This window comes from Notamacropus eugenii, chromosome 1, assembly GCF_028372415.1.
Source record: "Notamacropus eugenii isolate mMacEug1 chromosome 1, mMacEug1.pri_v2, whole genome shotgun sequence".
In the NCBI taxonomy this organism is placed as follows: domain Eukaryota; kingdom Metazoa; phylum Chordata; class Mammalia; order Diprotodontia; family Macropodidae; genus Notamacropus; species Notamacropus eugenii.
In genome coordinates this window covers 451,756,984-451,784,500 of record NC_092872.1, presented here as the reverse complement: position 1 = coordinate 451,784,500, position 27,517 = coordinate 451,756,984, and the positions used below count along the sequence as shown (strand labels likewise).

The window sequence follows — 27,517 nt, the reverse complement described above, 5'->3', positions numbered from 1 at the left end:
ATTCTGCTCCTTAGATATCATCTTTTATGTGCTAGAATTCCCTTTCATTTTCTTCTCAATACCACTCAACATGAATTCACCAAATTTTCTTGGGCAACTTTGTGGAGAGGGATGTGTAGATGCCATGAGAAATATTTTCTTTGACATTTCAGTGGTTCTTTGATCTCATTGACAGGGAAGGTGGGAATACCTATTATTTTGCATATTGTGCATCCATAATGTTCTCATCTTCTGTCACTCTTGACTTTTCCCTCCCCACATAAGAAATCTTCCATTAAGGAAAATTTTGATGTTGGAGGTATATTCAATGTGAAAGGGGGCTCCTTCAGACCTCTGGACTTATGTGGACACCAATGCAGTTATCAGGTTTTCCATTATTTTTCCTATGTTTTCACTACATAATTGACTCATTTCTTTTTCTGACCATATAATTCTTCAATGACACACTTTATAATGGTGATTCTCTATATTCTGTCACTAGTTCTTTTTTTTCAACATACTCATGTCCACCATGGGCAAAATGGTTCCTAATAATTGTTTTAATTTCATCTATATTGGTGGTGGTCATCCTTTCTTTTTTTGATTACAGTAATTTGGTTTTCTTCTTTCTTTTTAATCAAATTAACCAATGTTTTAACTATTTTAGTGGGGATGTTTATTCTTAAAAACAGATCCTAGATTTGTTTCTCAGTTCAATAGGTTCCTTATTTTCAATTTAATTAATCTCTAGTTTATTTTTCAGTTTTTTGTTTGATGTTTAATTGGGGATTTTTAATTGGTTCTTTTTCAAGGTTTTTTAATTGCTTGCCCAATTTATTGATCTGCTCTTTCTCTATTTTATTTATTTGGAGATATAAATCTTTGCCCAAGTATGCTTTGACCATATCCCATAATTTATGGTACGTTGTCTCATTCTTGTCATTCTCATTAATGAATCATTTATTGTTTCCTTCATTTGTTCTTTGACCCACTCATTTTTATGATTAGATTATCTAGTTTCTAATTAATTTTTATGTATGTTTCTGTGGCCTTTTATTGATGCAATTTTATTGCATTACTGTCAGAAAAGAATGTATTAAATATTCCTGAGAGGTTATGAGTTTGTGAGATTCTTAATGCTCTGATAGATTATTACTTTTTGTGAAGTGCCATATACATCTGAGAAAAGGCATATTCCTTTCTATTCCCATTCAGTTTCATCCAGATGTCTATCATATCTAACATCCTAAAATTCTATTCATCTCTTTAACTTTTTTTGTTTACTTTTCTGTTATTTTTGTGTAATTCTGAGAGGGAAAAGTTCAGGTGCACCAACATTTCCTTTAAGAATTTGAATGCTACAAAAAGCTGATCAAAGTAGGGGCGATCCAAGGCTGTGATGGTGAAGGCTTTCGAGGACTCCTCCTGACCTGGGTTGATTTTCTCCTGCTCTGCCTCGGTTCTGCTTCTCCCTCTCCCCAGAATCCCGCTGCTGCCGCCGCTTCCCCCATACCCATCCAAACCCAGCCTACCATGGAGAAGACCAAGATGATCCAGAAGGCCAAGCTGGCCAGGCACACCAATCTTTATGACGACATGGCCACCTGCGTGAAGGTGGTGACCAAGCAAGGGGCCGAGCTCTCCAACAAGGAGCACAACCCACTCTCAGTGGCCTACAAGAACATGGTCGGAGGACAAAGGTCAGCCTGGAGGGACATTTCCAGCATCAAGCAGAAAACCGACACCACCGACAAGAAGATGCAGCTGGTCAAGGACTTCCGGGAGAAACTGGAGTGTGAACTGAGATTCATTTGCACCACCGTCCTGGAATTGTTGGACAAGTTTTTAATAGCTAATGCGACTCATCCAGAGAGCAAGGTCTTCTATCTGAAAATGAAAGGAGACTAATTCTGGTACCTTGCTGAAGTAGCGTGTGGCGATGACCAAAAACAAGCAATAGATAATTCCCAAGGAGCTTATAAAGAAGCCTTTGACATCAGCAAGAAAGAGATGCAACCTACACATCCAATTCGCCTGGGGCTAGCTCTTAACTTTTCTGTATTTTACTATGAGATCCTTAATAACTCAGAGCTTGCCTGCACATTGGCTAAGATGGCTTTTGATGAGGCTGTTGCAGAATTTAATACACTGAAAGAAGACTCCTACATAAGACAGTACCCTTATCATGCAGTTGCTTAGAGACAACCTAACATTATGGACGTCAGACAGTGCGGGAGAAGAATACGATGCTGCAGAAGGTGCAGAAAATTAAAATTCATACAGGGTGTCATCTTCCTTTCTCTCAAGAAACCTTTTTACATGTCTCCATTTCTTATAGCTCCACTTGGATTTCCTATAGCAAACAGAACCCATTCATGTGTATGGAAATCAATCATTTACAGTCTTTTCATTCTGCAGCTTTGGGAAAACTCCATTCCTTGATTTGTGTTTGTCCTGGCCTTCCTGGTATGCGGTTACTGCTATAGAAAAGTATTAATAGCTTCATTTTATATAAACATAAGTAACTTCCAAACACTTATGTAGAGGATTAAAGTGTATCTGGTATTTAAAAATCTAAACCAGTTCTGCAAGTGACTGTGTTTTGTATTATAGTGAAGATATGAAAATGTAGTTAAATATAACTCAAGTGTTTTACACAGCTTTCCCCACCACCTATCCCCCATATTCCCACCCTATTTTTCAGGGTTTTCCTTTCACCAAACAACTTTCACATGCTCTTATATGTGCCTTTTAAGGAGGAATCTTGGAAGTATTGCCTCAAATGGAAACAAGGTTGGCATTTTAGAGTTAGGGATCACAAACTGAAATATGCCTACTGTAAAATAAGTCCTGTGACAGCACGAAGTTTTCTTACTCTCAGTTGCTGCTGTTTCATTTGACAATGTCCTCGTCTCAATAAAAGTTCACTCACACTCCTGCCTTTGTAGTTCTGGTGTCTGCTTTACTATGTAGTAGAAGTAGCATGTAACTACCATAATACAAATGTTGCTTTTTAGCAAATTATAGTTCAGGTCATTTCTTAACACACTAGACTGGGGGGAACCATTGGAAATATATGAGTCCAGGCCTAACATTTTTAGTAGTTTCTCATGCAGATTTGTGCACATGTGAGAGGGTGTCACCTTTGCCCAGTGATTGTTACTTAGAAAGTTTGGACCACTATTGTGTGTTGCTAATCATTGATTGTAGTCCCCAAAAAACCTTGTGAAAATGTTATGCCCTGTATAACAGCAAAGTAACATAAAATAAAATTACATTTTATAAACCAAAAAATAAAAAATAAAAAGAATTTGGATGCTATACCATTTGGTGCATATGTGATTAGTATTAGTATTACTTCACTATCTGTGGTACATTTAAACATGATATAGTTTCCCTTTTTATCTCTTTTAATTAGATTTTTATTTGCTTTTGCTTTGTTTGAGATCATGATTGCTACCCATTTTGGCTTTGGTTTGTTTTTTTTAACTTCAGCTGAAGCATAATAGATACTGATCCAGTCATTTGTTTTTACTCTGCATTTCTCTCTGTTTCAAGGGTGCTTTCTATAAACAACATACTATTGAGTTCTGGTTTTTTTCCATTTTGCTACCAACTTCTATTTGATGGGTGAGTTCATCCCATTCATAGTTCATAGTCTTAGTTCACAGTTCACATGATAACTAACTGTGTATTTCCCTCCCTCCTATTTTTTGTCCCTGCTCAAAGGATGGAGAGAAAGACACAACCACTGATTATAACATTGAATGTGAATGAGATGAACCCCCCCTTAAAGCAGAAGTAGACCAGAATCAGACAATATGTTGTAGACAAGAAACATACTTAAAAATGAGAGACACACATAGATTAAAATAAAGGGCTGGAGCAGAATTTATTAGACTTCAGTGGATGCAAGAAAAGCAGGGTTAGTAATCATGATCTCAGACAAAGTTAAAGCTAAAATGGGTTTTATTAAAGACAAAGTCAGGGAAACTACATGATGTTAAAAGGTACCAGAGATAATAAAGTAATGTCCATACTAAACGTATATGCACTAAATGTTATAATATCCAAATTTTAAAGGAAAAGTTAATGAATTATAAATGGAAATAGCAAAACTATAATAGTGGGGGGCTTCAACCTTCCCCTCTCAGAACTACATAAGTCTAACCAAAGGATAAATTTTTAAAAAAGAAGTCAAGGAGGTGAAAAGAATCTTAGTCAAGCTGAACATGATCGATAGAGAGAGAAAACTGAATGGGAATAGAAAGGAATATATCTTTTTCGGCACAATACATGGTACCTTTACAAAAATTGACTATATATTTGGGCACAAAAATATTATAGTTAAATGCAGAAAACAAAATATTGAATGCATTCTTTTCAGATAATAATGCAACAAGAAATTACATTTCATAAGAGACAACAGAAACACAGATTAACAATTAATAGGCAGCTGAAATAACCTAATTTTAAAAATGAATGGGTTAAAGGACAAGCCTTAAAAACAAAAAATCATTTTATTGACAAGAACACTAATAATGAAACAACATGCTAAAACCTATAGGCCGCAGCAAAAGCAGTAATCAGAGAAAATTTATATCTCTAAATGCTCATGACAATAAAATTGAGAAAGATGGATCAATAATTTTAAAATTGAGAAAGAGTAGATCAATGATTTGGTTATGCAATTAAAGAAACTTGAAAAAAAGCAAGTAAAAAATCCTCAATAAAATACCAAGTTGGAAATCCTAAATATTACAGGGGAAATTTTAAAAATTGAATGTAAGAAAGCCACTAGATTAAAGAATAAAACTAGTTATTTGTTTTATGAGAAAGAAACAATAAAAAGACAAACTATTGGTTAACAAGATGAAAGAAAGAGAGAAGAAAACCAAATCAAGAGTATCAAAAAAGGAAAAGGTGAATATACCAATAATGAAAACGAAATCAACAAATTACTACTATCTATTTTGCCCAATTATATGCTGTAAGTTTAACAATTTAAGTGAAATAAAAGAATATTTGCAAAAATATAAACTGCCTAAATTGACAGAAGGGAAAATAAAATATTTAAATAAGTTTGCTTTAGAAAACAAAATTGAGCAGGCAATAAATGGGCTTCTTAAGGAAAAATCACAGAAGCTAGTTGAATTTACAGCTAAATTCTACCAACACTTAAAGATCAACTAATTCCAATTGTAAATAAATTATTTGGAATAATGGACAGAGGAGGAGTCTTTTTATGAAACAAATATACTGCTGATACTGAAATCAGGAATTTCAATAGCAGAAAAGGAAAATTATAGACCAATTTCACTAACAAATATGAATGCAAAAATCCTAAATAAAATCCTAGCTTGCAAGTTACAATAATATATCACAAAGATTATTCATTATGATCAAGTAGAATCTATATCAAAGTGGCAGGAATGATTGAACTCAAGAGAAAATAGCAGCATAATTGATTATATCAGTAATAAAAGCAACAAAATCATATGACTATAACAATAGACACAAAAAAATTTTGACAAAATATAACACTCATTCCAATTAAAAACACTCAAAACCATAGATATAAGTTAATTTTCCTTAAAATGATAAGAAAAAATATATTTAAAACCATCAGTGAGCATTATTTGTAGTGGGGAAAAACTAGTAGCTTTCTAAAGAAGATAAAAAGAGAAACAAAGATGCCCATCATCATCAATATTATTTAATATTGCCTTCGAAATGCTAACAATAGAAGTAAGAGAAGAAAAAGAAGTTGAAGGAATAAGAATGGGAAATGAGGTAATAAAACTATATTTTTGCAGATAATATACTTGAAAAATCCTAGAGATTCAACTAAAAAGCTAATTGAAATAGAAATTTTAGCAAAATAACTGTATTTAAAATATATCCACATAATTCATCAGCTTTTCTATCACCCACAAAATTCTGTAAGAGATAGTAAGAAATACCCCCATTTAAAGTAACAAAAGACAGCATTCAATACCTGGGATTATACTTGCCAAAATAAAACCAGGAATGATATGAACATAATTACAGAACACTTTTTACACAAATAAAATCAGATTTACATAATTGGACACATATTAATTGTTGATAGTAGGACAGAGTCAGTAAAATAAAAAGACAATTTGATCTAATTAGATGCATTCAATGCCATACCAGCTATATTACTAAAATAGTATTTATTGAGCTAGAAAAAATAGTAACAAAATTCATTTAGAAGCACAAATGTTCAAAAATATCAAAGGAATTAATGAAAAAAAAATAGAAAGGAGGTTTAGCCGTGCCAGAGCTTAAATTGCATTATAAGATGGTAATGATAAAAACAATCTGATATTGGCTAAAATTATATGAAATACTACCTCAAGTCATTAATAAAAAGTGGAATATAATTTATATATAGGGCATCTGTGATGCCACAACACTCCAGAATGCATCTAGAATTAGGTTAAAATATAATTGAGAAATATTTAATAAAATACATAAAAATATAATGAACATATTTAATATTACATTTTAAAACTAATTCAATAAGCATCCCATAGGAATGATTACGTATTGCATTCATGGGTCCCATTTCAATTTTAGTTTGATAGTATTGATGGAGGTTATTTATATACATAAATATTAAATGACAGAAAATCCTGTATCCAATAGAAAACACAGTCCTAAAGATATAGTCTTTTCATGAAGAAATATAATGGTGCTATAACGTTACACATGTTGAACACTGCTTAATAGTAATCATTTTCAAGCTAGTTTTTAATTGGTTTTTATGTGAGTTGATCTTCCTATCTGCCTCCCAAATATTTGACTACCTCTGCTTATTCCTAAGAATACTTACTTCATATTAGTCTCTGTTCTCTACAGTCCAATGCAGAATATTTAATGACTATGGTACTGCCATATGAACTAGACTGTCCTTATGTCTTCCAAATTACCATCATTCCACACAAGTCTCCAGAGGGGTAAATGTGTCATCTCTACATCTCTCTCTTCACGTTAGACATATTATGGGTATACAATATGTAACTACCTCATACATGATTACATAGCAATATAAACATGTATTACTGCCTTCTAATTCTAGTCATAAGAGGCCAGTTTTTCCAAGAAGTTAAAGACTAAGATTAGAAGAGATAGACAATGTTACATTCAATGACAGGTGAGACGATCAGGTCCTGCAGAATCGTGTTCTGCTGGCTGCGTTCCTGAATGCCCTCTTCACATCTTTGTTCCGCAGGCTATATATGAGGGGGTTGAGCATAGGGTTTACCACTGCATAGAACACAGATATCATCTTCCCAAGTTCCTGTGAAGATTTAGGTGTCATGTAGTTGATGATTGCTCCTCCATAAAAAAGGATGACCACAATGAGATGGGAGCCACAGGTAGAGAAAGCCTTGATTCTCCCTGAGGCTGATTTCATTTTGATGACAGAAATTATGATACACACATATGAGACCAGGATCAGGGACATAGGTGTAACTATAATCACTACACCCAGAAGGAAAATGATCAATTCTGTTCTGTGAGTGTCTGCAGATGCCAAAACCAAAAGGGCTGGGGCCTCACAGAAGAAGTGAGCAATCTGATTGTCTCCCTGGTAAGGGAGGCTAAGTATAAATGTACTATCCACTAAGGATGCAATAAGGCCACTGGACCAGCACCCTATGGCAAAAAGGCCACACATCCTCCATGTCATGACAAGGGAATAATGCATGGGATCACAGATTGCCAAGTAACGGTCATAGGACATCACACCTAATAAAGCACACTGTGTACTTCCAAGGAATAAAAAGAGAAGAACTTGAGCTGCACAACCTGTGAAAGAAATTAATTTCTGGCTAGACAACATGTGGATTAGAGTTTGGGGAACAGTGATGGTTGAGAAGCAGAGGTCAGACAAAGATAAATTACAGAGGAAAAAATACATGGGTGTATGGAGCTGTGAGTCAAATAGAACCAAGGATGTGAGGAGGAGGTTTCCAAGTATGGTGCCCAAGTAGACTGCCAGGAACAACACAAAGAGCAACTGCTTAGTCTGTGGGTCATCAGAAAGTCCTAAGAGGAAGAATTCTGTCACCCAGGTCTGGTTGGTCTGGTTCATGTTCGCTTTGCTTCTTTATAAAGGAGTCAAGAGATATTAGATGCCAAGGTGTAGCCTGGAGAATCATAGAACCTTCCTTTGGGAAGGATGTTAAAAGTTATCTAGTGCAACCTTCAGTGATTAATACCACTTTTATGTGCGGTCATTTAATATACCAGTGAAGGTAATGCCCTATGTCACAGGGAATTCATTCTATATTGGACAGCACAGAAAAAAAAGTGTTTCCCCAAATTGAGCTGAAATCTTTTAATTACCTGCAGTTGTATGCATTCATATTAAGCTTATAATTTAACCAATAACTAGTCTTCAGGTCTTTCTCCCATGAACTTTCTCCCATTAATGCTAAGTTGAATCTTACCAATTCTGTATTTTTGCAGATCATTAAAAAATAAAGTGTGAGACTTCATGTTTAGCTTCACTAATGCTCATCTTGTATCATCTTATTGTCCCTTCCCCTGCAAGTACAGTGGCCTGTTGGAAAACAATATGAACCAGAGTATTATTATTTTTCTGCTACTTATCTACTGAAACATAAGAGAAAACTAAAAGGAATAGAACTGACTTGGAAAGGAAAGCAATGGCTAGACAATTATTCTTTTTTCTTGGACAATTATTTGGCCTCTGACTAACAGGTTTTGTTTTTTATTTTTTGTTTTTTTTAGTGGAAGAGTTAAATTGCGTAAAGTTCCTCCATGAGTCTCATAGGAAACATCAGGACATTGGGAGTATAGGAAGATGTGCTGAAGAACAACTACAAATGCTGCAAGACCTTCTCTTTTAAAGAGAATCATCCACCAGAATTTGGGCATCAAGACTGGGTTTTCAGAATACTCAGTGAGACTCTTCTCTAACTAGTATGAGTAGTCCAGCCCAATATATTAGGAACAGTATGAATTGCAAACCCTCAAGAAAAATGGAAAAGATGTTGAATTGTGTGAAGACCTCTTTCAGGAGGCAGTAGCACCCCCTATTCAAATCACCTACATAAGAGAAAGTACCCTTTCTTGCATGATAATGAGAAAAGTTTTATAAAATTCCTAATAGAGACAGGATAGTATAGAAGATAGAGAGCTGTCTTCAGCATCAAGAAGACCAGAGTTCAAATCCTGACTAATGCATACTGTCTGTGACTCTGGTTAGAAGATTTTACCTCAGCACTCCAGATAGTTCTCTAAGACTAAGTTTTAGAAAAAGTGCTAGTCTGCCTTGGAAGGGGAAGTTCTTTGCCAGGAGTTCCCTACACTCATTAAATTATAGGTTTAGTCCATAAATACAAAAGAGTGGCCAATGGATAAAGCACTAATCATATTTCAGGGATTATATATATAACATATAAACACATAAACATATAAAACATATAAAACAGAAGAGTTCCACTGGAAACTGGAAAGATAGCTCCATTAAATACACTGCCCTTATATAAGGGCCTGTTCCCATTTAAAATGCTTAACCTTGCTGGCCAATTTATGTATGTCACCATAGTCTTTGACATCCTGCTATATAGTATGTCTGAATTCTTATAGCAATAGCCTTTTATCTGTCTATCACTTTTCATCTTGTACAGCATTCTTCATTCAAATGTGGTACCTCAGAAAGGTTTTCTGTCTAATTATTTCCATTACATTTTTATTCACCCTAAGTTTCTCTCCTTGGTCTTAGATCATGTCTTAGATAAGACATCATATTCTATATTTTTCCTAAGGAGAGAATGAAATGATGGGATATGAAAATGCTTTTCAATTTCTAAGATGCTACATAAAGGAAAATGCAAGCATTGCCTAAAGTGAAATATGTCTGTCTGATGAATGCTTCATACAAACAAATGTTTGGGTGCTCTTCTTTTTCCTCTTTTCCCCCAACTATCATGATATCTTTTCTGTCACTCACTCAAAACAGCAAACAAAATGGCCTGGGCTGAGAGCACAGTCTGATGGTCAGTGTAGGGAATCACGTGTCTTCCCAAGACTTCCTTTTGAACTCTAGACAAATTCCACAGTTGCCAATTTTCTTCTGAAATTCACTATCACATATCAATTTCAAAACAAGCAACCTTGCTTACAAATATAATGAGCACATGTTCTTGTGAAGTCATTTCCCCTTTCCTATCCAATCAAACAGTTATCCCATCTCTCTCTCTCTCTCTCTCTCTCTCTCTCTCTCTCTCTCTCTCTCTCTCTCTCTCTCTCTCTGTCTCTCAGTCTCTCTCTCTCTCTGTCTCTCTCTCCCCCCCTTCTCTCTCCTTTCTCCCGTTCCTCTTCCTCCTCCTCCTCTCCTCTCTCCTCCTCCTCCCTGTTTGTTTTCCTGTCCATTTTCTCTTCTCTTTCACCTTTCCTTCTTACTTTCTTCTTGCTTTCTCTTCATCCTCCTCTCTATACCAATCTCTCATTCCAAATTCTATCTCGGATCCAAAACTAATCTCCCATAAGCTTATGAGAAATAGAGGGATTTTTGTGGTATCCAGGAAAAAGAAAGCTATGACATTTTGAAACAAAATTAGGAAGAGAAATTCCATCAATATCTAACTCACTTGAAAGTTCCAAAAAAATCCTTTCTAAAGTTTCAAAAACATTGTATATATGTATATGTATGTATGTATATATGTATATGTATATATATTTCCCCATTCTATTCTTATTCAAACAGCATTTTCTCTAGCACTAATATTCAAGGGAAAAGATAAATTATTATCTAATTTTAATGTGTTGTATGGATTTATTAGTCTTAATGATTTCATTATACATGTCTTATACTGAAAAAAAGGCTTTTGTAAGTACCTAAGTATAACATTTTTATATTACTTTTGGTACTAAACATAATAATAATTTGGTTTGAATAATAATAGATTATTTCTGACATTAAGTACCAAGTAGAATATTATTTTTATTGGACCGTGACCTCTGAATGACATATGACTAACTTTTTTTGAATTTATTTAATAAAGCATATTTATGAATAGAAATCTTCTTTAATAGCTGGTGTCACCAAGTTCTAGATGCCATTAATGATATTGATGGATATACCACTTGAAGTGTGGTAGCGAGAAGTCCTCTAGGGAGAAATCATGAAGAGTGAAATGAATTAATGAGATGGACAGAGTGTCAAAACCATGTATATAACTGCATTAAGAGAAGAAACCTTCTATGGACTCTGACACACTAATAGTGATTGAAAATTCTACTTTTCATAACCAGGTACAATCCAGAGCTCAATTTGGAAATATTCTATGAAAGGTAGATATTATTCAGGAATATTTAAAAGTAACACATGACCTTTACTCATAAATATTCTACTGTTCAAAATACTTTAATCAAATTGCACCTCTAATTTTTAAAGCACAATGAGGTTCAACTATTTAAGCTTCTCATCACATTATAAAAAGATAAATGGGATAAGAAATTTATAGGAAAAGGGTCAGAGAGTAAAAAGTCCAGGGACTCCATTCTGACTCTTGCTTACAATTACCCCTCCATACTTCAGTTCTCACTATCTTCTCTCCCCATTTATTCATATGACCAACTTGACCATACCTTCTTCAGATTCAGGGATCCATAGGATTCAAAATGATGTGTCAAGGAGAAAGCAAGCCCCTAACTTGTCCTATCTCTTTGCAGAGATATGAAGAGGCATTACGTAGAGTAAATATCTGATATTTAATAATCTTAGAATGGGGTGTAACCTCAGGGTTCCTCTAGTTCAATCCATAATTAAATAGAAATAATCTACATCCTCTCCAAAAAAGGCTCAGTGACATCCAATGATGTCTCAGTCCCTCCCTCCCCAGGTAATTTATTCTACATTTGGATAGTTCTAATTGGTAGAGAGTTTTTCTATATCCTTAACAGAAATCCTGTTCTCTGTAACTTTCACTCCTTATTTTTAGTTCAGGTTTTGGGACTGAAGGAAAAAATTCCTAATCCCACTTCCATGTTAAAAATCCTAATTCCTCTTCCACATTAAAATCCTTAACAACATCAGTTATTTCCAACTGGACTTGAAGTCTTCTCTGAATTTAAAGCATCACCAAACTCCTAAAGTGGTCCACAAATGGAATGGCTACAAGCCTCCCAGTCCTCATCATCCTGGCTGTCATCCTCTGGGCATGTTCTAGCTCATTATTTCCCTAAATTGTGGTACCTAAAACAGTACATATTACATGAAATGATCAGACCAAAGAATAGATCTACACGAAATTATTCACCTTTGCCCCACTGATGCCTACCCTCTCCCCACCAGGAACAATGACTCTCCAGAAATCTTTGTTGATAGCCACAAAATATCCTGAGAAACTTTACAAATTGATGGTGAAAATTAGCATGTCTATGGCATTCCCCAAATCTACCAGGCTAACAATCCTATCAGAAATAGAAACCAAGTGAACCTGTCATTATTTGTTATTGATGAAAGTCTATTAGTTTTTACTTATCATTGCTAATTTTTAAAGTGCTTAAAACCCACCATGCTAATAATATCTGAAAGCTCTTGTTACTGGTAGAGTTCCAAAAGATACCTGTTGATAGAGAAGTGTCTTCAGGAAAAGCAACTATAAGAGTAGCCCTTTCCCTATGATTTGGCCTTTTTCATCTTCCAACTACTTAAAGACATAAACAATCCAAAGCCCTCAAAGAACATTCTCAGAATTCACCATGACAGGATTTGAGTTCCTTGACCTGGAAAAACTTATGGGTTCTAAATGAAAACATAAGGTTCTAGAGGGAATAGAGGATTATAGTTCTGACCACTGGGTAATGTGAAAGAATTGACATTTCACTGAAATAACAGATTCTGCTCTGATGCACTACACTGGGAGATTGCCAGTAGATATTAACTAACCTGCTAAGGCTACTTTGGGTGTTTGGGTCCCAGAATAGTGACAGGATTCTTTTCTGGCTTTTGTAAATTATCATGAGACACCACAATTCTATAATTTTCTGTCACTCTCTAAGGATGTGAGTGCTAGGGAGATGCTAACCCAGGTTTCGCTGAGTCTCTTCCTAGATACAAGCTTGTTCCTGTAAACACGTATCAGAGCTCCAATGGATCTCTCAGCTTGCCCACCACTCATGTCAGTAGAGAGACACAAGAATTTAGAAATCATTGTTGTTTAACGATGTTCTTGAACCATCTCTGATCTTTCTAATTTGTCCTTCACATCATTGTCAAATTGATATACCTTAAGACAAGCCTGAACATATCATTTGACATGTTTCTCATTAACAGTCAATTTAGAGTATCTCAGGGACATTCACTGCTCTACAACTTGAAATTTATAGTTAAGCAAAACCATTTTTCTTATTCTTTACACTTGGCGCTCATCTCTCCACTCCACCTTTTACGCAGACTAACTCCAGTGCCAGGGATGTACTTCCTCCTTTGCTCCACCATGTGGAATGCATAGAAGCCTTCACATCTTAGCTCAAATATCACCTTTTACATGAAACCTTCTTTAAACCCATGCAGGGGGTAGGCCCCCTTCCCAAATACCCATAATCACATTGCAGTTGTGCTTTCACTTTTGAGCATACTTACCTGGATGCATGTTATTTCTCTAGAAAGATAGTATATGTGTTTCTTGAAGACAGAGACTTTAGTAGATTTACTTGCCTCAGTGTGGAATTCGTTTGTCTCCAATCCATAACCAAAGGAAATGCAAGTTTAATAATGCATAGATGTTGAAATGAACATAGTGTTTGAAGAGTGATAGCTAATCTCAAAGAAGTAAATTTTGGTCACCTAGAGGGGACTGCTTTAAAGGTCATGCTGCTGCCCAAACACATTTGCCTTAGAGAAATTCATTATTTGGTATAACTCATGTCCAAATTCACTGCAGACTAATTCCTGAGGACTTAGTGCTTATGATGGGAGAAAGAGGTCCAGTAGCAAAATCTTCTGGGTGGAGGTATTTCCAAAGGAAAACACTGGGCAATCAGATATGGTGAACAAGGGATATTGAAACAAAAGGATGAAGACAGAATCCAAATCCACTCAAAAAATCCCAGATCTTAATTCTGCAATTTTTGGTAACCCATTAATTTTCCCCTTTTCTATATATAAACTCATTTTCTCACCTGGAAGACAGAAAACACTAGTAATGCATCTCATAGCCAGGAAAGATACTCCAAATATGAAAAGTAGAATAGATGCATGGGAAGTAGCTGTTAGGTTAGAGAGATGAAAACATCAGGTAACATACTAAAAAGGAGAGTTCTCATCCAATTTTTGTTCCTTGCCAGAAGCAGGAATTGAAAGAGAAAGGGAAGAGGGATGAAAGTAGATTAAATCCTTCCTTCCCACAAACATATCTTGGTGGTTCACAGGAATTGCTTTCAAACAAAAGCTGTTTTCATGAGGATAAATCTAGTAAAAATGGTCTGTAGTGTGAGGATACTGTACATACTCTCTGGAGTATCTCCCACACTCTGGGGGATTCCTAAGTCATTAGGATCTGGGAGTGAATGTTTCTTTGTCATGTAGCTCTCTCTCAGGTGGACACAAGAAGTATTCTTTAGTGCAAGTAATTAGAATCTAAATCTTCTGCTCCAAACTCTCAATCCATTCTTTTCTCCAAGTCTCATATTCTGTTTGGCAATTTAGATAGTTGCTTCAATGTATGATTGAGTGCCCAGATGTGGGGCCTATTCTTTTGGGGAGGGGAGCATGATAAAAGTAATGTAATTATTAGCTTATGAGAAAAGCATTTGAGATACTTAGCTTAAATTTCTAGGTTTGTTTTATCAAGAAATAAATGTCAGTTTATTGTCCAAAAATCATATTACTTTATGGGATATTATAATCTGGATGTCTGGTTATATTAAGATATTTTGAATCATGAGTTAGAAATGAAGCATCTCAGACTCGGAGCCATGTAGGTCAACTAGACCAAATCATCCTGTCTACATGTTTTACAAACCAGTCTGCTTCCTTTTCCTGTCATTTAATATTTCATATTCTACCTTAATGCATTTGCACAGACTCTTCTCCATGCTTAAAATGATTGCTCATCACAATATTTTGGAATCACTAGTTCACTTCCAGCATCAACTAAAGTGCTATGTCTATCAAGAGGTCTTCCTGATCATCCGTATTTGTCAATAATACCCATATTATTTGTATTTTGAGGGATAGAAGGAAAGATTGGACTCTGATAGAAAAATTGTTCCCTTTCTCAGAATCCCAAAACTTTAAAGTTTTAAGACACTTCAGCAGTCATCTAGTCCAACTTTTACCTGAAAGGAATTTCCACTGTAACTTAACTATCAAGTCATCATTCATTCTCAGTTTGAAAACTAATTATCAGGTAATGGTTCAATAAGAAGAACTTGTAGAAGGAGTAATATTGGCTAAAAATTAAGGGATAATGATTTGAGAATTAAAGAATTAATTGTTAACAGATGAAATGGAAATACATGTTTTTTTTAAGTTGAAAATCTCAGCGAGCATGGAGTCTAGAAGTAGTTGCATAGTGACAAATCAAGGGTGAAATGTTCTTATTTCTAGCCCAGCTAAGTGTCTATCATTTCTGTTGTAAAGGTAGACAGATCTTCCTCTTGGAAGAAAAATTGAAGGGATTTGTTGTCTACTTCTGCCTCGGGGTTGTTGTCTTTTTTTTGCTATAGCCCACCTTCGATGGCTTCTCCATACTACTCAGCACACATTCACCAAGTTGTCCAGGGTTACTATGTGGATAAGTGTGTGGTAGATGACATGAGGGATATTTACTTTTGTATTCCAATGGTTCTGTGATTTCATCGATGGGGGGACGGCAGACTATGAATATTGCAAAACGTTCATACCATCTCATCTTCTGCCACTCTTGACTATATCCTCTCCAAAACTCTTCCATTAAGGAAGGGGTTGGTGAAAGAAGGAACTTCCTTCTGATCTCTCAGCATTGTGTGGATACCAATGTAGTCATCGGGCTTTCCATCAGTTATCCCTTTTTTCACTACATTACTGACATTTCTTGTTCTGACCATAGAACTCTATAATGGTATGCTCTCTAATGCTGCTCCTTTTCGTTTTTTCATTGGTACTATTTTTCAACGTACTCATATTTCCCATTTTCTTCTTCATTGACCTTTGGGAGGCCGGGAATATCAAACCTTTAAAGACTGTGTTATTCCAGGACTGGTAGTCATACAGTATTATTTGAAATATATTGGTGTTAAGAAGACGGGGCTTTAATACAAGAAGAAATTTGAGATTACTGAAAGCATTACAGTTTCTCAAATTAAAATCAACCCACTCTTTTCTTATTTAATTCTGAGTCCCAGCTACACATTGTCCATCTGCAATGCGAGGTATGCATTCTGATGCACTGTAATGATCCTTTAGTATAAATGGATTTTGGACTGTCAATCCTAATGTTGGTCATATTTTGGACAATAAACATTCTTCAATTGCTTGAATTGTCCTGTTTGAATAGTTACACCAGACGTTTTGGGTGATTAAAGATCACATTTAGAAGGGATGTTTTACTCTGAGATGTGATCAAGGCAGCAAAATGGCAAAATTATTAGACATAGGTATTATATTAACTAAAATATTTAGGAAATGGAAAAAAATAACACTGTATTAGACATAGAAGTTGCAAAGTAGATGTGGGATTTGTAGAATCTATCATACAACCAACAGTTTCTGGAGGACCACAATTAATATCAAATACATTTTTATTTAGGTTCTGTGTCAGATATCGTCTATGATGTGAAAGGCGTACATTTCCATTTTTTTATCTCATTTCATCAAAGGACTGGCAATCACAATTTTATTTGGTGCTATGTCTGTCAAGGAGCAGAAGGAAGCTAATGACTTTAAGAAGAATCAAAAAAATTCAAAATAAAACCAAAAGAATGAAAAAATAGAACACAATGTAAAATATCTCACTGGAAAAACAACAGACCTAGACAATAGATACAGGACAGACAATTTAACGATTATTGGACTACTTGAAAACTATGATCAAAAAAAAAGTGTAGACATCATCTTCAAGAAATTATCAAGGAAAACTGCCTTGATATTCTAGAACCAGAGGGTAAAATAGACATTGAAAGAATCTACCAATCATCTCCTGAAAGAGATTCCAAAAGGAAAATTCCTAGGAATAGTGTAGCTGAATTCCAGAGCTCCCAGGTCAAGAACAAAATATTGCAAGCAGCCAGAAAGAAACAATTCAGGTATTGTGAAAACTCAATCAGGATAACACAAGATCTAGCAGCTTCTACATTAAAGGATCAGAGGGCTTGGAATATGATATTCCAGAGGTCAAAGGAGCTAGGATTAAAACCAAGAATTGCCTTCCCAGCAAAACTGAGCATAATACTTCAGGAGAAGAAAAATGGTCATTCAATGAAATAGAGGAGTTTCAAGCATTCTTGATGAAAAGATCAGAGATGAATAGAAAATTTGACTTTTAAATACAAGAATCAAGAGAAGCATGAGAAGGCAAACAGGAACGAAAAATTATAAAGGACTTGCTAATGTTGAACTGTTCATATTGCTACATGGAAAGATAATATTTGTAACTCTTGAGAGTTTTCTCAGTATTACGGTACTTTGAGGGATTATGTATATATAGACAGAGGACACAGGGTGAGTTGAATATGAAGGGATGATATCTAAACAAGAGGTGAGAGAGGAATATATTGGAAGGAGAAAGGGAGAGATAGAATGAGGTAAATTATCTCTCACATAAAAGAGGCAAGAAAAAGCTTTCTCAATGGAGGGGAAGAGGGGAGAGGTAAGAGGGAAAGAGCAAACCTTACTCTCATTGGATTTGGCTTAAGGAGATAATAACATGCACACTCAATATGGTATGAAAATCTATCTTACCCAACAGGAAAGTAGGTGGGAAGTGGATAAGCAGGAGTCGGGGGATGATAGAAAGGAAGGCAAATAGAAGGAGGCAGTAATTAGAAGTAAACACTTTTGAGGAAAGACAGGGACAAAACAGAGAATAGAATAGATGGAGGTCGGGATAGGATGGAGGGGACTATAGTTAGTCTTTTACAAAATGATTGCTATGGAAGTGTTTTGTATGACTACACTTGTATAACTTATATCAAATTGCTTGGCTTCTCAGTAGGGATGGATGAGGAGTGAGGAAGGGAGAGATGTTGGAAGTCAAAGCTTTAAAAATGAATGTTAAAACTTGTTTTTACATGTCGTTGGAAAAATAAAACATACAGGAAATGGGGTATAGAAATCTACCTTACCCTATAATAAAATAGTGGGGAAGAGAATAAGAGAAGGGAGGGGTGTGATAGAAGAGAGCTCAGATTGGGGAAAAGGGTAATCAGAATTCGCACTGTTGTTGGGTGGGAGGAGGGAAGAGATGGGGAGAAAATTTATGATTCAGAAACTTATAGAAGTGAATGTTGAAAACTAAAAACAAATTAATTAAATTTTAAAAAAAGAATGTTTGCATTATATTTGTCTCTGTTCCCTAAAGTACAGTACAGGATATTCAATGGCTGTGATAATGCCATACTAATTAGACAATTTCCCAAGTCCTCCAAAATGACATGATTCCATTCAGTCTTCCAGAGGGCTTAAATTTGTCATATCTACATATCTCCCTTCAACTCAGACATATGACAAATATAGAATACGGAATCATGTTATGGATAATTAAATAGTGATACAAGTATATGTTCACTAATACAGGTCAAGAGAAGACAGTTCTTCCAGGAGGCTGAAGAAAAATGATTGGATATAATTCAATGATGGGTTAGAGAATCATGTTCTGCAGATTGATCTCCTGTTGGCTGCATTCTTGAATGCCCTCTTTACATCCTTGTTTCTCAGGCTGTATATGAGGGGATTGAGCATAGGATTTATCACTGCATAGAACACAGATATCATTTTCCCTAGTTCCTTGGCAGACTTAGGTGTCATGTAGTTGATGATTGCTGATCCATAAAAAAGGATGACCACAATGAGATGGGAGCCACATGTAGAGAAGGCCTTCAGTCTCCCAGAGACTGTCCTCATCCTGACCACAGACACCACAATACATACGTGTGAAACCATGATCACAGACACAGGTGCAAGAAGAATCACCACACCCATCAAGAAAACAACCATCTCTGAACTGTGTGTGTCTGCAGATGCCACATTCAGAAGTGCTGGAGGCTCACAAATAAAATGAGCAATTTTATTGTCTCCTTGGTAAGGGAGGCTTAATGTAAATGTGGTATCCACCAGGGATGCAACAATGCCACTGAACCAGCAACCTAAAGCCAAGAGGCCACACACCTTCCACGTCATGATGAGGGAATAGTGCATAGGGTCACAGATTGCCAAGTACCTGTCATAAGACATCACACCTAATAAAGAACACTCTGTAGATCCAAAGAATAGGATGAAAAGAAGTTGAACTGCACAGCCTGTGAAAGAAATTAATTTCCTTCTAGATAATATGTGGATTATGGTTTGGGGGACAGTGGTAGTTGAGAAGCAGAGGTCAACCAGAGATAAATTACATAGGAAAAAATACATGGGTGTATGGAGCTGTGAGTCAAGAAGAACTAAGGATATGAGGAGCAGGTTTCCAAGTATGGTACCCATGTAGACTGCCAGGAACAACACAAAGAGTAGCTGCTGAGTCTGAGGGTCGTCAGTAAGTCCCAAGAGGAAGAACTCTGTCACCCAGGTCTGGTTGGTCTGTATCATATTATTTATGCTCCTTTGTAATCTATTAAAGAGATATATAATGTAGGCATGTAACCTAGAGAATCGTAGAATCTTAGTTTGGGAAGGATGTTAAATCTTATCTAGTGTAACCTTCAACCCTCAATAGCTACCTTGATGTGTGATCATTGAACATCTCCATTGAAAATGGTGACTCATATCACAAAGAATATATTCCATTTTCAGACAAAACTGTTAGAAAATTAATTAATTTTTAAACTGGTCTCCCACTTACGTAATTTCTATGCTTTAATGTTATTTCTTCTAAAGCAGGAAAGAAAAAATCTCAGTCACTCTACAACACTCATATTTAAAGAAAACTTTCAGCTCCCCTCCAAAAAAGAAATCTTCTCTAGACTAAATACTTCCTGTTCCTCCAACCTTCTTAAAATGAGATTTCTACTCATTCTGGTCACCTACCTCCAAATGTGCTTCATTTTGTTAATGTTCTTTCAAAATATTGAGTCAAGCAACGAGTGCAGCTGTCTATAAGTGGTCTGGCTGTCACAGAGTTCAATATATCTTTGAGTTTCTCTGAGAATAATTGAAACTATATCTTATTTAATATACTTTAAAATTATATTGGTTTTCATTACAATTAGTTGACTCATTCATCTTGAGCTTTTAACTAAATTCAATGATGAAAGTTTTGAGGTCTTTCTCTGATGAATTAATGCTAAAATAAATGTCATCCATTATGTATTTACACAGATAATTAAAACAAACTAACGTGTAGGACTTCATATTTACCCTTGCTACTCTGCATCTTGTATCATCTTGTTATTTCTTCCTGACAAGAGTACAAAGGCATTTGGGAAAACAACAAAAACCAAAAAGTCATTACCTTATTAGTGCCAGGTAACTGAAAAAGAAAAGAATACAAAAACTAATCAAATTGGCTTAGAGGGGATAGCAAAGGCTGGACAATTATTCTTATTTTCTTTGAAAATAACTGGATCTCTGACTAACGAGCTGTATACAGCTCTTCGCTGGGCTCAGGAGACATCCACAGCACATTTTGAGGAATAGTGAGATGCTCTTAAGACAACTAGAAATGCTGGAAGACTTTTATAAGGAGAATTATCACACATCGGAATTCAGCACCAAGTTTGGACTCTCATAATTGTAAGACTCTCATCTCATCTGGTAATCATGATTCAGCTCAATGTATTAGGAGCACCATGAACTGTAAACTCTCATGAAAAATTGGAAAAGGTGTGAAACAGGTGTCAAACTTCCAGTTTAAAATGCCTGTATAATAGACAGAATCCAATCTTGTACAGTAATGAGATTTTATAAAATTCTTAATATAGGTGGAAAATATGGCGTAGAAGATGAAGAGCTGTATTCAGCCTCAGGAAGACTAGATTTCAAATCCTGACTCTAATGCATACTGTCTGTGTGACCCTGGACAGATTTCACCTCAGCACCCCAGATGGTGCTCTAAGACTAAGTTTTGGAGAAAGTGTCAATCTGCCTTGGAATAGGAAGTTCTTTTCCAGGAATTGCCTATCCTCATTAAATTAGAGGTTCAGTTCATAAAGAAAAGAAAAAGAATGGCCAAATGAACAAAGCACTATTCATATTTCAGGGAATACAAAATAAAGTTCCATTATAATTTGGAAAGATCTTGATTAAATATGCTGCCTTAACATAAGGATCTGTTCCCACTTAAAATTTTTAGCCTTGCCAGCCAACTTGTGTATGTATCCATAGTCTTTATCTTCCTGCTACATCCTATGTTTGAAATCTTTTAGCCATAGGTTCTAATCCAACTGTCTCCTTTTATCTTATACAACATTCCACATCCATATGAGGTACCAAAGAGAGGCTTTTCATCTAATTATTTCCATCATATTTTTACCTATTCTAAGTTTCCCTCCTTTGTTTTAGATCTTGTCTTATATTAAGACACATGTATTCTACACTTTCCCTAAGAAGCTAAAGGAATGATGGAAAAGAAAATACTTTTGACTTTCTAAAGAGCTACACAAAGGTAAATGCAGGTATTGCCTAAAGTGAAGAATATCCAGCTGACAAATGCTTCTCACAAACAAATGTCTGGCTATTCTTTTCTCCCCCCAACTATGCTAACTTTCCTGTCATTTGTTCAAAATAGACACCAAAATGCCATGGACCAAGAGCACAGTCTGATGGCCGGAGTCAAGAATCATATCACTTCCCAAGACTTCCTTTTGGACTCTATGCAAATTCCACAATTTCTTCTTTTCTTCTGAATTGACTATTACATATCAGTTAATTTCAAGGCAGGCAGCCTTGTTTACAAATAAAGTGAGCAAATGTTCTCATGAAATGTTTTCCCCTTTCTCTTTAATCAAACTCTTGAAAGTTCCAAGAATATTCCTTCAAAAGTTTCACTAACATCTTTGTCTATTTTCCCATCTTCTTCTAATTCAATTTGCATTTTCTCCAGCACTAATATTCAAGGGAAAAGAAAATTTGCTATCTGATTTTAACATGTTATATATATTTATCATTTGTTGCAGTGATTTCTGCTATATTTCATCATACATATCTTTCATTTAATTAATAAACTTTTGTAAGTACCTAAGTATAATATCATAGTATTCTTATGACTAAGTGTAATAATAATAAATTATACTTGATATTAAGTTCCAATTATTATAATGAGGTCTGAAATACAAATGATTAACTTCCCAGTGAATGTATGTAATACATCATGTTTATGAATAGGGATCTACTTGAATAGCAAATGTCACCAAGTTTTAGATGGTGCTAATGAAATCGACGGATATACCACATGAAGTGGGCTAGTGAGAAGTTCTCTAGGCAGAATTCATGAAAAGTGAAATGAATTCATAATATGGTTAAAGTTGGAACTGCCAAGACTATATTTAACTGCCTTAAAAGAAGTCTTTCAAGGACTCTGGCACACTAATAGTTAAAGAAAATTTTATTGCTTATAACCAGCTACACTAGGAGATTAGTTTGGCAATATTCTATTAAAGGTAGGTATTATTCATGAGTATTTTAAAGTAATACCTGATCTTTCTTCACAAATATTGTACCTGTGGAAATAATTCAATCGTTGTACCTCTAATTAAGTAATTATTACAACTTAATGAGGTTATTTAAACTTCTTGCCACATTATAAAAAGTAAAGGTAAATAGGATGGAGCTTGCGTAGGGAAAATACCTGGGAGTTAGAGGAGTAGGTTTTTCATTTTGACTCTTCCTTAGAATTATTCCCTCCATACCTCTGCTCTCACCATCTTTACTCCCCATTTATTCATATCACCAACATGACCATATTTTGTTAAGATTCAGTGCTCCATATGATCTGAAATGATGGATGAGGTGAAAGCAAGCTCCCAATTTGTCCTGTCTCTCTGCTGGAATGTGAAGAAGTGTTTTCCAGAGCAAATACCAAGTACCAAAGAATCTCGGAAAGGCTTGAAAGTTCAGAGCTCATCTAGTCCAATCCATCCCAGTGTAGAAATACTCTCTACAACATCGCCAAAAATGTCTCAGTGAAATCCAATGATATCTCAATCACTCTCTTCTAAGATAATTCATTCCACCTTAGGACAATTCTAATTAGTTAAAAAAAAGTTTTTCTCTTCTTTACTACCCAATTACATATAAAGACAATTTTAAAATTCATTTTTTCTCCATTCCTCCCTCACGTCTCTCCTCCCTAAGATGTCAATTTGACATAGTTTATATATGTGCAATCATATAAAATAATGTTTTTTCTTTTTATTAATAGAAGTCTGTTTCTCTGCCACTTTCACCAATTACTTTTAGATCTGGCTTCTAGAGTTAAGAAAAATACTCCTAATTCCACTTCAACATTCAAATCCTAATCCTTCTTTCACATTCAAATCCTTAGCAACAGTTATCATTTTCTCCTGATCTCAAGGTGTTCTCTGCATTTTAAGTATTACCAATTTCTTAAAGCACTTGACAAATGGTATGGCTGCAAGGCTTCCAGTCCCCATCATCCTGAGTGCCATCCTCTGGGCATGCTTTAGTTCATTATGTTCCTAACTTGTGGTACCTAAAACTGTACACATTACCGACCAAGGAACAGACCTATAGGAAACTATTCTCCCTTGCTCTATCCACTGCTGTCTATCATCTACCCACCAGAAACAGTGACTCTCCAGAAATCTTTGTTGATATCCACAAAAATGTCCTGAGAAACTTTACAAATCCATGGATGAAAATTAGCATGTGTAAGGCATTCCCCAAATCTACCAGTCTAACAATCCCTGTCCAAAATAGAAATCAAGTAAATCTGTCATTATTTGTTCTTCATGAAACTCTATTAGTTTTTAGTTATCATTGATAATCTTATGTGCTTTCAATCTATCACTCTAATAATAACTGAAAGCACTAGTTCCTGGGAGAGCGTCAATAGATTTCTATCAATGGAGATGTATCTTTGGAAAATGCACCTTTCAGAGTAGCCCTTTCCCTATGATTTGGCTTCTTTTTCACCCCCCAACCCTTTTAAGGACATAAATAATCCAAAGTCCTCAAAGGATATTCTTGAATTCACCATGACAGGTTTTCCTTTCCTTGACAAGGAAAAGCTTGTGAATTCTACTTGAAAAATTGAGGCCTTGAGGGAGTAGAGGACTAAGGTTCTGAGAGATGAGTAATATGAAAGAGTTGGCATTTCATTGAAACATCAGCTTCTGCTCTGATTCACTGTGTTGGGTGATTGTCAGTAGATGCTAACTAGCCTGATGAGGTGTACTACTTTGGATATTTGGGTCCCAGAATGGTGGCAAGATTCTCTTCTGACTATTGTAAGCTAGACAAGTTAGACAACACACCTATGTCATTTTCTATTATTCTCAAGGGATATGGGTGCTAGGGAGATGTTAACCCAGGTGTCCTTGAGTCTCTTCTCAAGGAAAGTTTGTTGCAACAAATGCATTATATGAAGGGTCCAACGTGTCTTTCATCTTGTCCATTGTGCATATCAACAGAGCCATAGGGTGGAAAGGTGTGATCCCAAAGTAAGGTATGAGAGTTCAGAAACCAGGGCTATATTTCTTGGTTTCCTTGCCTTGTCTCTGTCCTTTCCTATTTGTCCTTTACAATGCTGTCAAAGCAATATTCCTAGAGCATCAGGCTCATCATGTTGTCTGCTTGATAAATTCCAGTGGCTCCCTCAAATAATCATTCCTGCGTGTCTCATTTGAAACCAGTTTCTAACCTTTCGGAGATTTATTTTACATTGCTCTCCCAATTCTAAAATTATGGTAAAGCTAAATTGAACAGTTCATCTTGTTAATATTTTCACAGGGCACTCATTTCCCCACTCCCACTTTTGCACAGATTTTCTCCAGTGCTAGGAGTACACTTCCTCTGATGCTGTACCTTTTGGAATTTCTAGGTGCCTTCACATCTTTGCTCAAATACTATCTCTTACATGAAACCTTTGTTGATCCCTCTTTGGGTTAGTCCCCATCCTCAAACACCCATAATCATGCTACAAGTTTTGCTCACCTTATTTGTATGCTTGTATGAAAATGTGTTATCTCTCTACATAGGAGATAGAATATATGTTTCTTGAAGACAGGGACTTTGTAACCCCAGTATCAGAAATAAATAACAGGACTTTAAGAAACATTCATTGATTGAGTGAGTGAGTGTTGGTTTGGTTTACATGCTTCCTTTGGGAATAAGACAAGCTAAAATGGATGTAGCTGAACCAAAAGTGAACTCAAAATGTCTCTTGATTCTTAGACATTCTTCCCCTCATTACTTAGCCTTTATATCCTTTTTATCATATTCCCTTTATATCCTCTTTCACTGCTCTAAACTACTATCATTTACACTATCATTTATCTATTCACTACTCATATTTTTTTCTTATATTTGCCTGATCAATATAGAATTCACTTGCTTCTAATCCAATCCAAATCTAATCAGAAAATCCCAGCTCTAACTCTGCAACTTTTAGTAACCCCTTATTATTTCCCCCTTCTATATCTAGAACCTCGCATTCTCACCTGGAAGACAGAAAACACTAGGAATACATGGGAAAGATGTTCCAAATATGGAACACAGAAGTACAGAAGTCACTCTTAGGTTGAGGAGATGGAAAGAACAGGTAACTTATACTAAAGCACAAAATTCTCATCCAATCTTTGTTCCTTGCCAAGAGCAGGCGTTGGAGGAGAAAGAGAAGAGGGATAAAGCTGATAAAATCCTTCCTTCCCACGAACAAATCTCCTTGGTGGCTCCAAGGAATTGCTTTTCAAACAAAGACTGTTTCTATAAGTACAAGCCTAGTTACATGGTCTACAGTGTGGGGATGGTCTCTGGGGCATCTCACGTACTCCCGAGGATTTCTGAGTCATTAGGACACATCAGGAAGTGAATGTTTCTTTTTGGTGTAGTTCTCTCTCAGGTGGACACAAGCAGTACTCTTTAATCTAAGTAAATAAAATGCAAATCTTTAGCTCCAAACTCTCAATCTACCCTTTTCGCCCATTTCCATATTCTGTGTTGGCAATGTAGATATTTGCATGGATGCATGATTGAATGCTCAGGTGTAGTTCTACTAATTTTTTGGCATGTGTTTCACAAATAACAACCAGGTAACACAGACTACACCAATATAAGACAGGTGGTGACAATAGTGCAGGTTCACTCTTGATCCACGCAAATAGGGAGACAGAAACAAAGTCACAATAAGGGGTTAAATAAACTTACTTTATTCTAGTCTATTCTTCTCAAAGGGAGTTGCTGATAATGGGAATACCAAGTACATACTCTGATACTTAATCACCCTTCCTGAGGGCAGGTGAGAAGGGGGGGGTCAGCTCCCCTTACATCTTGATGTGGTCAGTCGAGATAGGCACAGTATTCCAGCTTGTGCACACCCCTAAATCACCTCAAATCTCAATAGGGGCTGGTTAAGGTAGGTACATGCGTTCCTCCATGCATTACCCAAATACCATCTTCCCAAATTCAATGGGTTTCCTACTCTCTGACCAGTGCCCACTGCAACAGACAAAGAAGGCATTTTGCCAGCAATAGCCTCACAGGTTAACTTTAGTAATATTGTCTTCCAGCACAAGCATAGGAAATATTACTTAGGTCACCGCTGTATCTCATTTCACAGTCACAGTAGAAACTGTTTTTCACTAATAATTCTGGGAATTACTATCTACCACCTTGGAACTAGAGGTTGTTTTGGCCATGGATTCTTGAAACTACAACCTGAAAAGGATAACAAAATCCTCTTTACTTAGAGCATGATATGAAAAAATGCAATTTATAGCTTATGTGAAACTCATATCACATATATATTTAGGTTTATTTTCCCAAGAAATAAATGTCACTTTAGTGTCAAAAATTACATAAACTTATGGAATTTTATGGTATTGATGCTTAGTTATAGTAAGATATTTTGAATCATAAGTTAGAAGCAATTTTCATAATATTTCATATTCTGTCTTCATGCCTTTGCACAGGCCTTAAGGGTTTCTTTATGACCTTCATATTTTGGAATTGCTAGCTCCCTTCCAGCCTCAGCTTAAGTGCTACCTCCATCAAGAAGTCTGTCCTGATTGTTCTCAGTTGTTACTAGCTTTTGGTTTTTTTTGTGTGTGTGTGTGTGTTGTTTTTTTTTTTGCCACACATCCTTTAGATATTTATTGGCAAAAATCTGAGAAGTTACAAGTGTCTAGTATAGTTTCAGATCCTCAGGGAAACAGGCTA

At 35.7% G+C, this 27,517-nt stretch overlaps 2 protein-coding genes and 1 pseudogene across 2 annotated transcripts; 1 reads left to right on the top strand and 2 right to left on the bottom strand.

Annotated features, from left to right (window-relative positions):
* Positions 1-1,512: 1,512 nt before the first annotated feature.
* LOC140519194 (14-3-3 protein theta pseudogene) lies at positions 1,513-9,870 on the top strand (annotated as a pseudogene).
* Positions 7,169-8,110, bottom strand: LOC140526700 (olfactory receptor 2D2-like). Its single transcript, XM_072643144.1, has one exon. It carries the CDS (start codon positions 8,102-8,104, stop codon positions 7,169-7,171), a length of 936 nt encoding a protein of 311 aa, XP_072499245.1. The 5' UTR covers positions 8,105-8,110.
* Positions 9,871-18,835: 8,965 nt separating the features above from the next.
* LOC140526695 (olfactory receptor 2D2-like) lies at positions 18,836-19,771 on the bottom strand. Its single transcript, XM_072643133.1, has one exon. It carries the CDS (start codon positions 19,769-19,771, stop codon positions 18,836-18,838), a length of 936 nt encoding a protein of 311 aa, XP_072499234.1.
* Positions 19,772-27,517: the final 7,746 nt, after the last annotated feature.

Bases quoted from the DNA above. Each gene is read 5' to 3' on its own strand.
- LOC140526700 (XM_072643144.1), bottom strand. From the start codon at position 8,104: ATGAACCAGACCAACCAGACCTGGGTGACAGAATTCTTCCTCTTAGGA.
- LOC140526695 (XM_072643133.1), bottom strand. From the start codon at position 19,771: ATGATACAGACCAACCAGACCTGGGTGACAGAGTTCTTCCTCTTGGGA.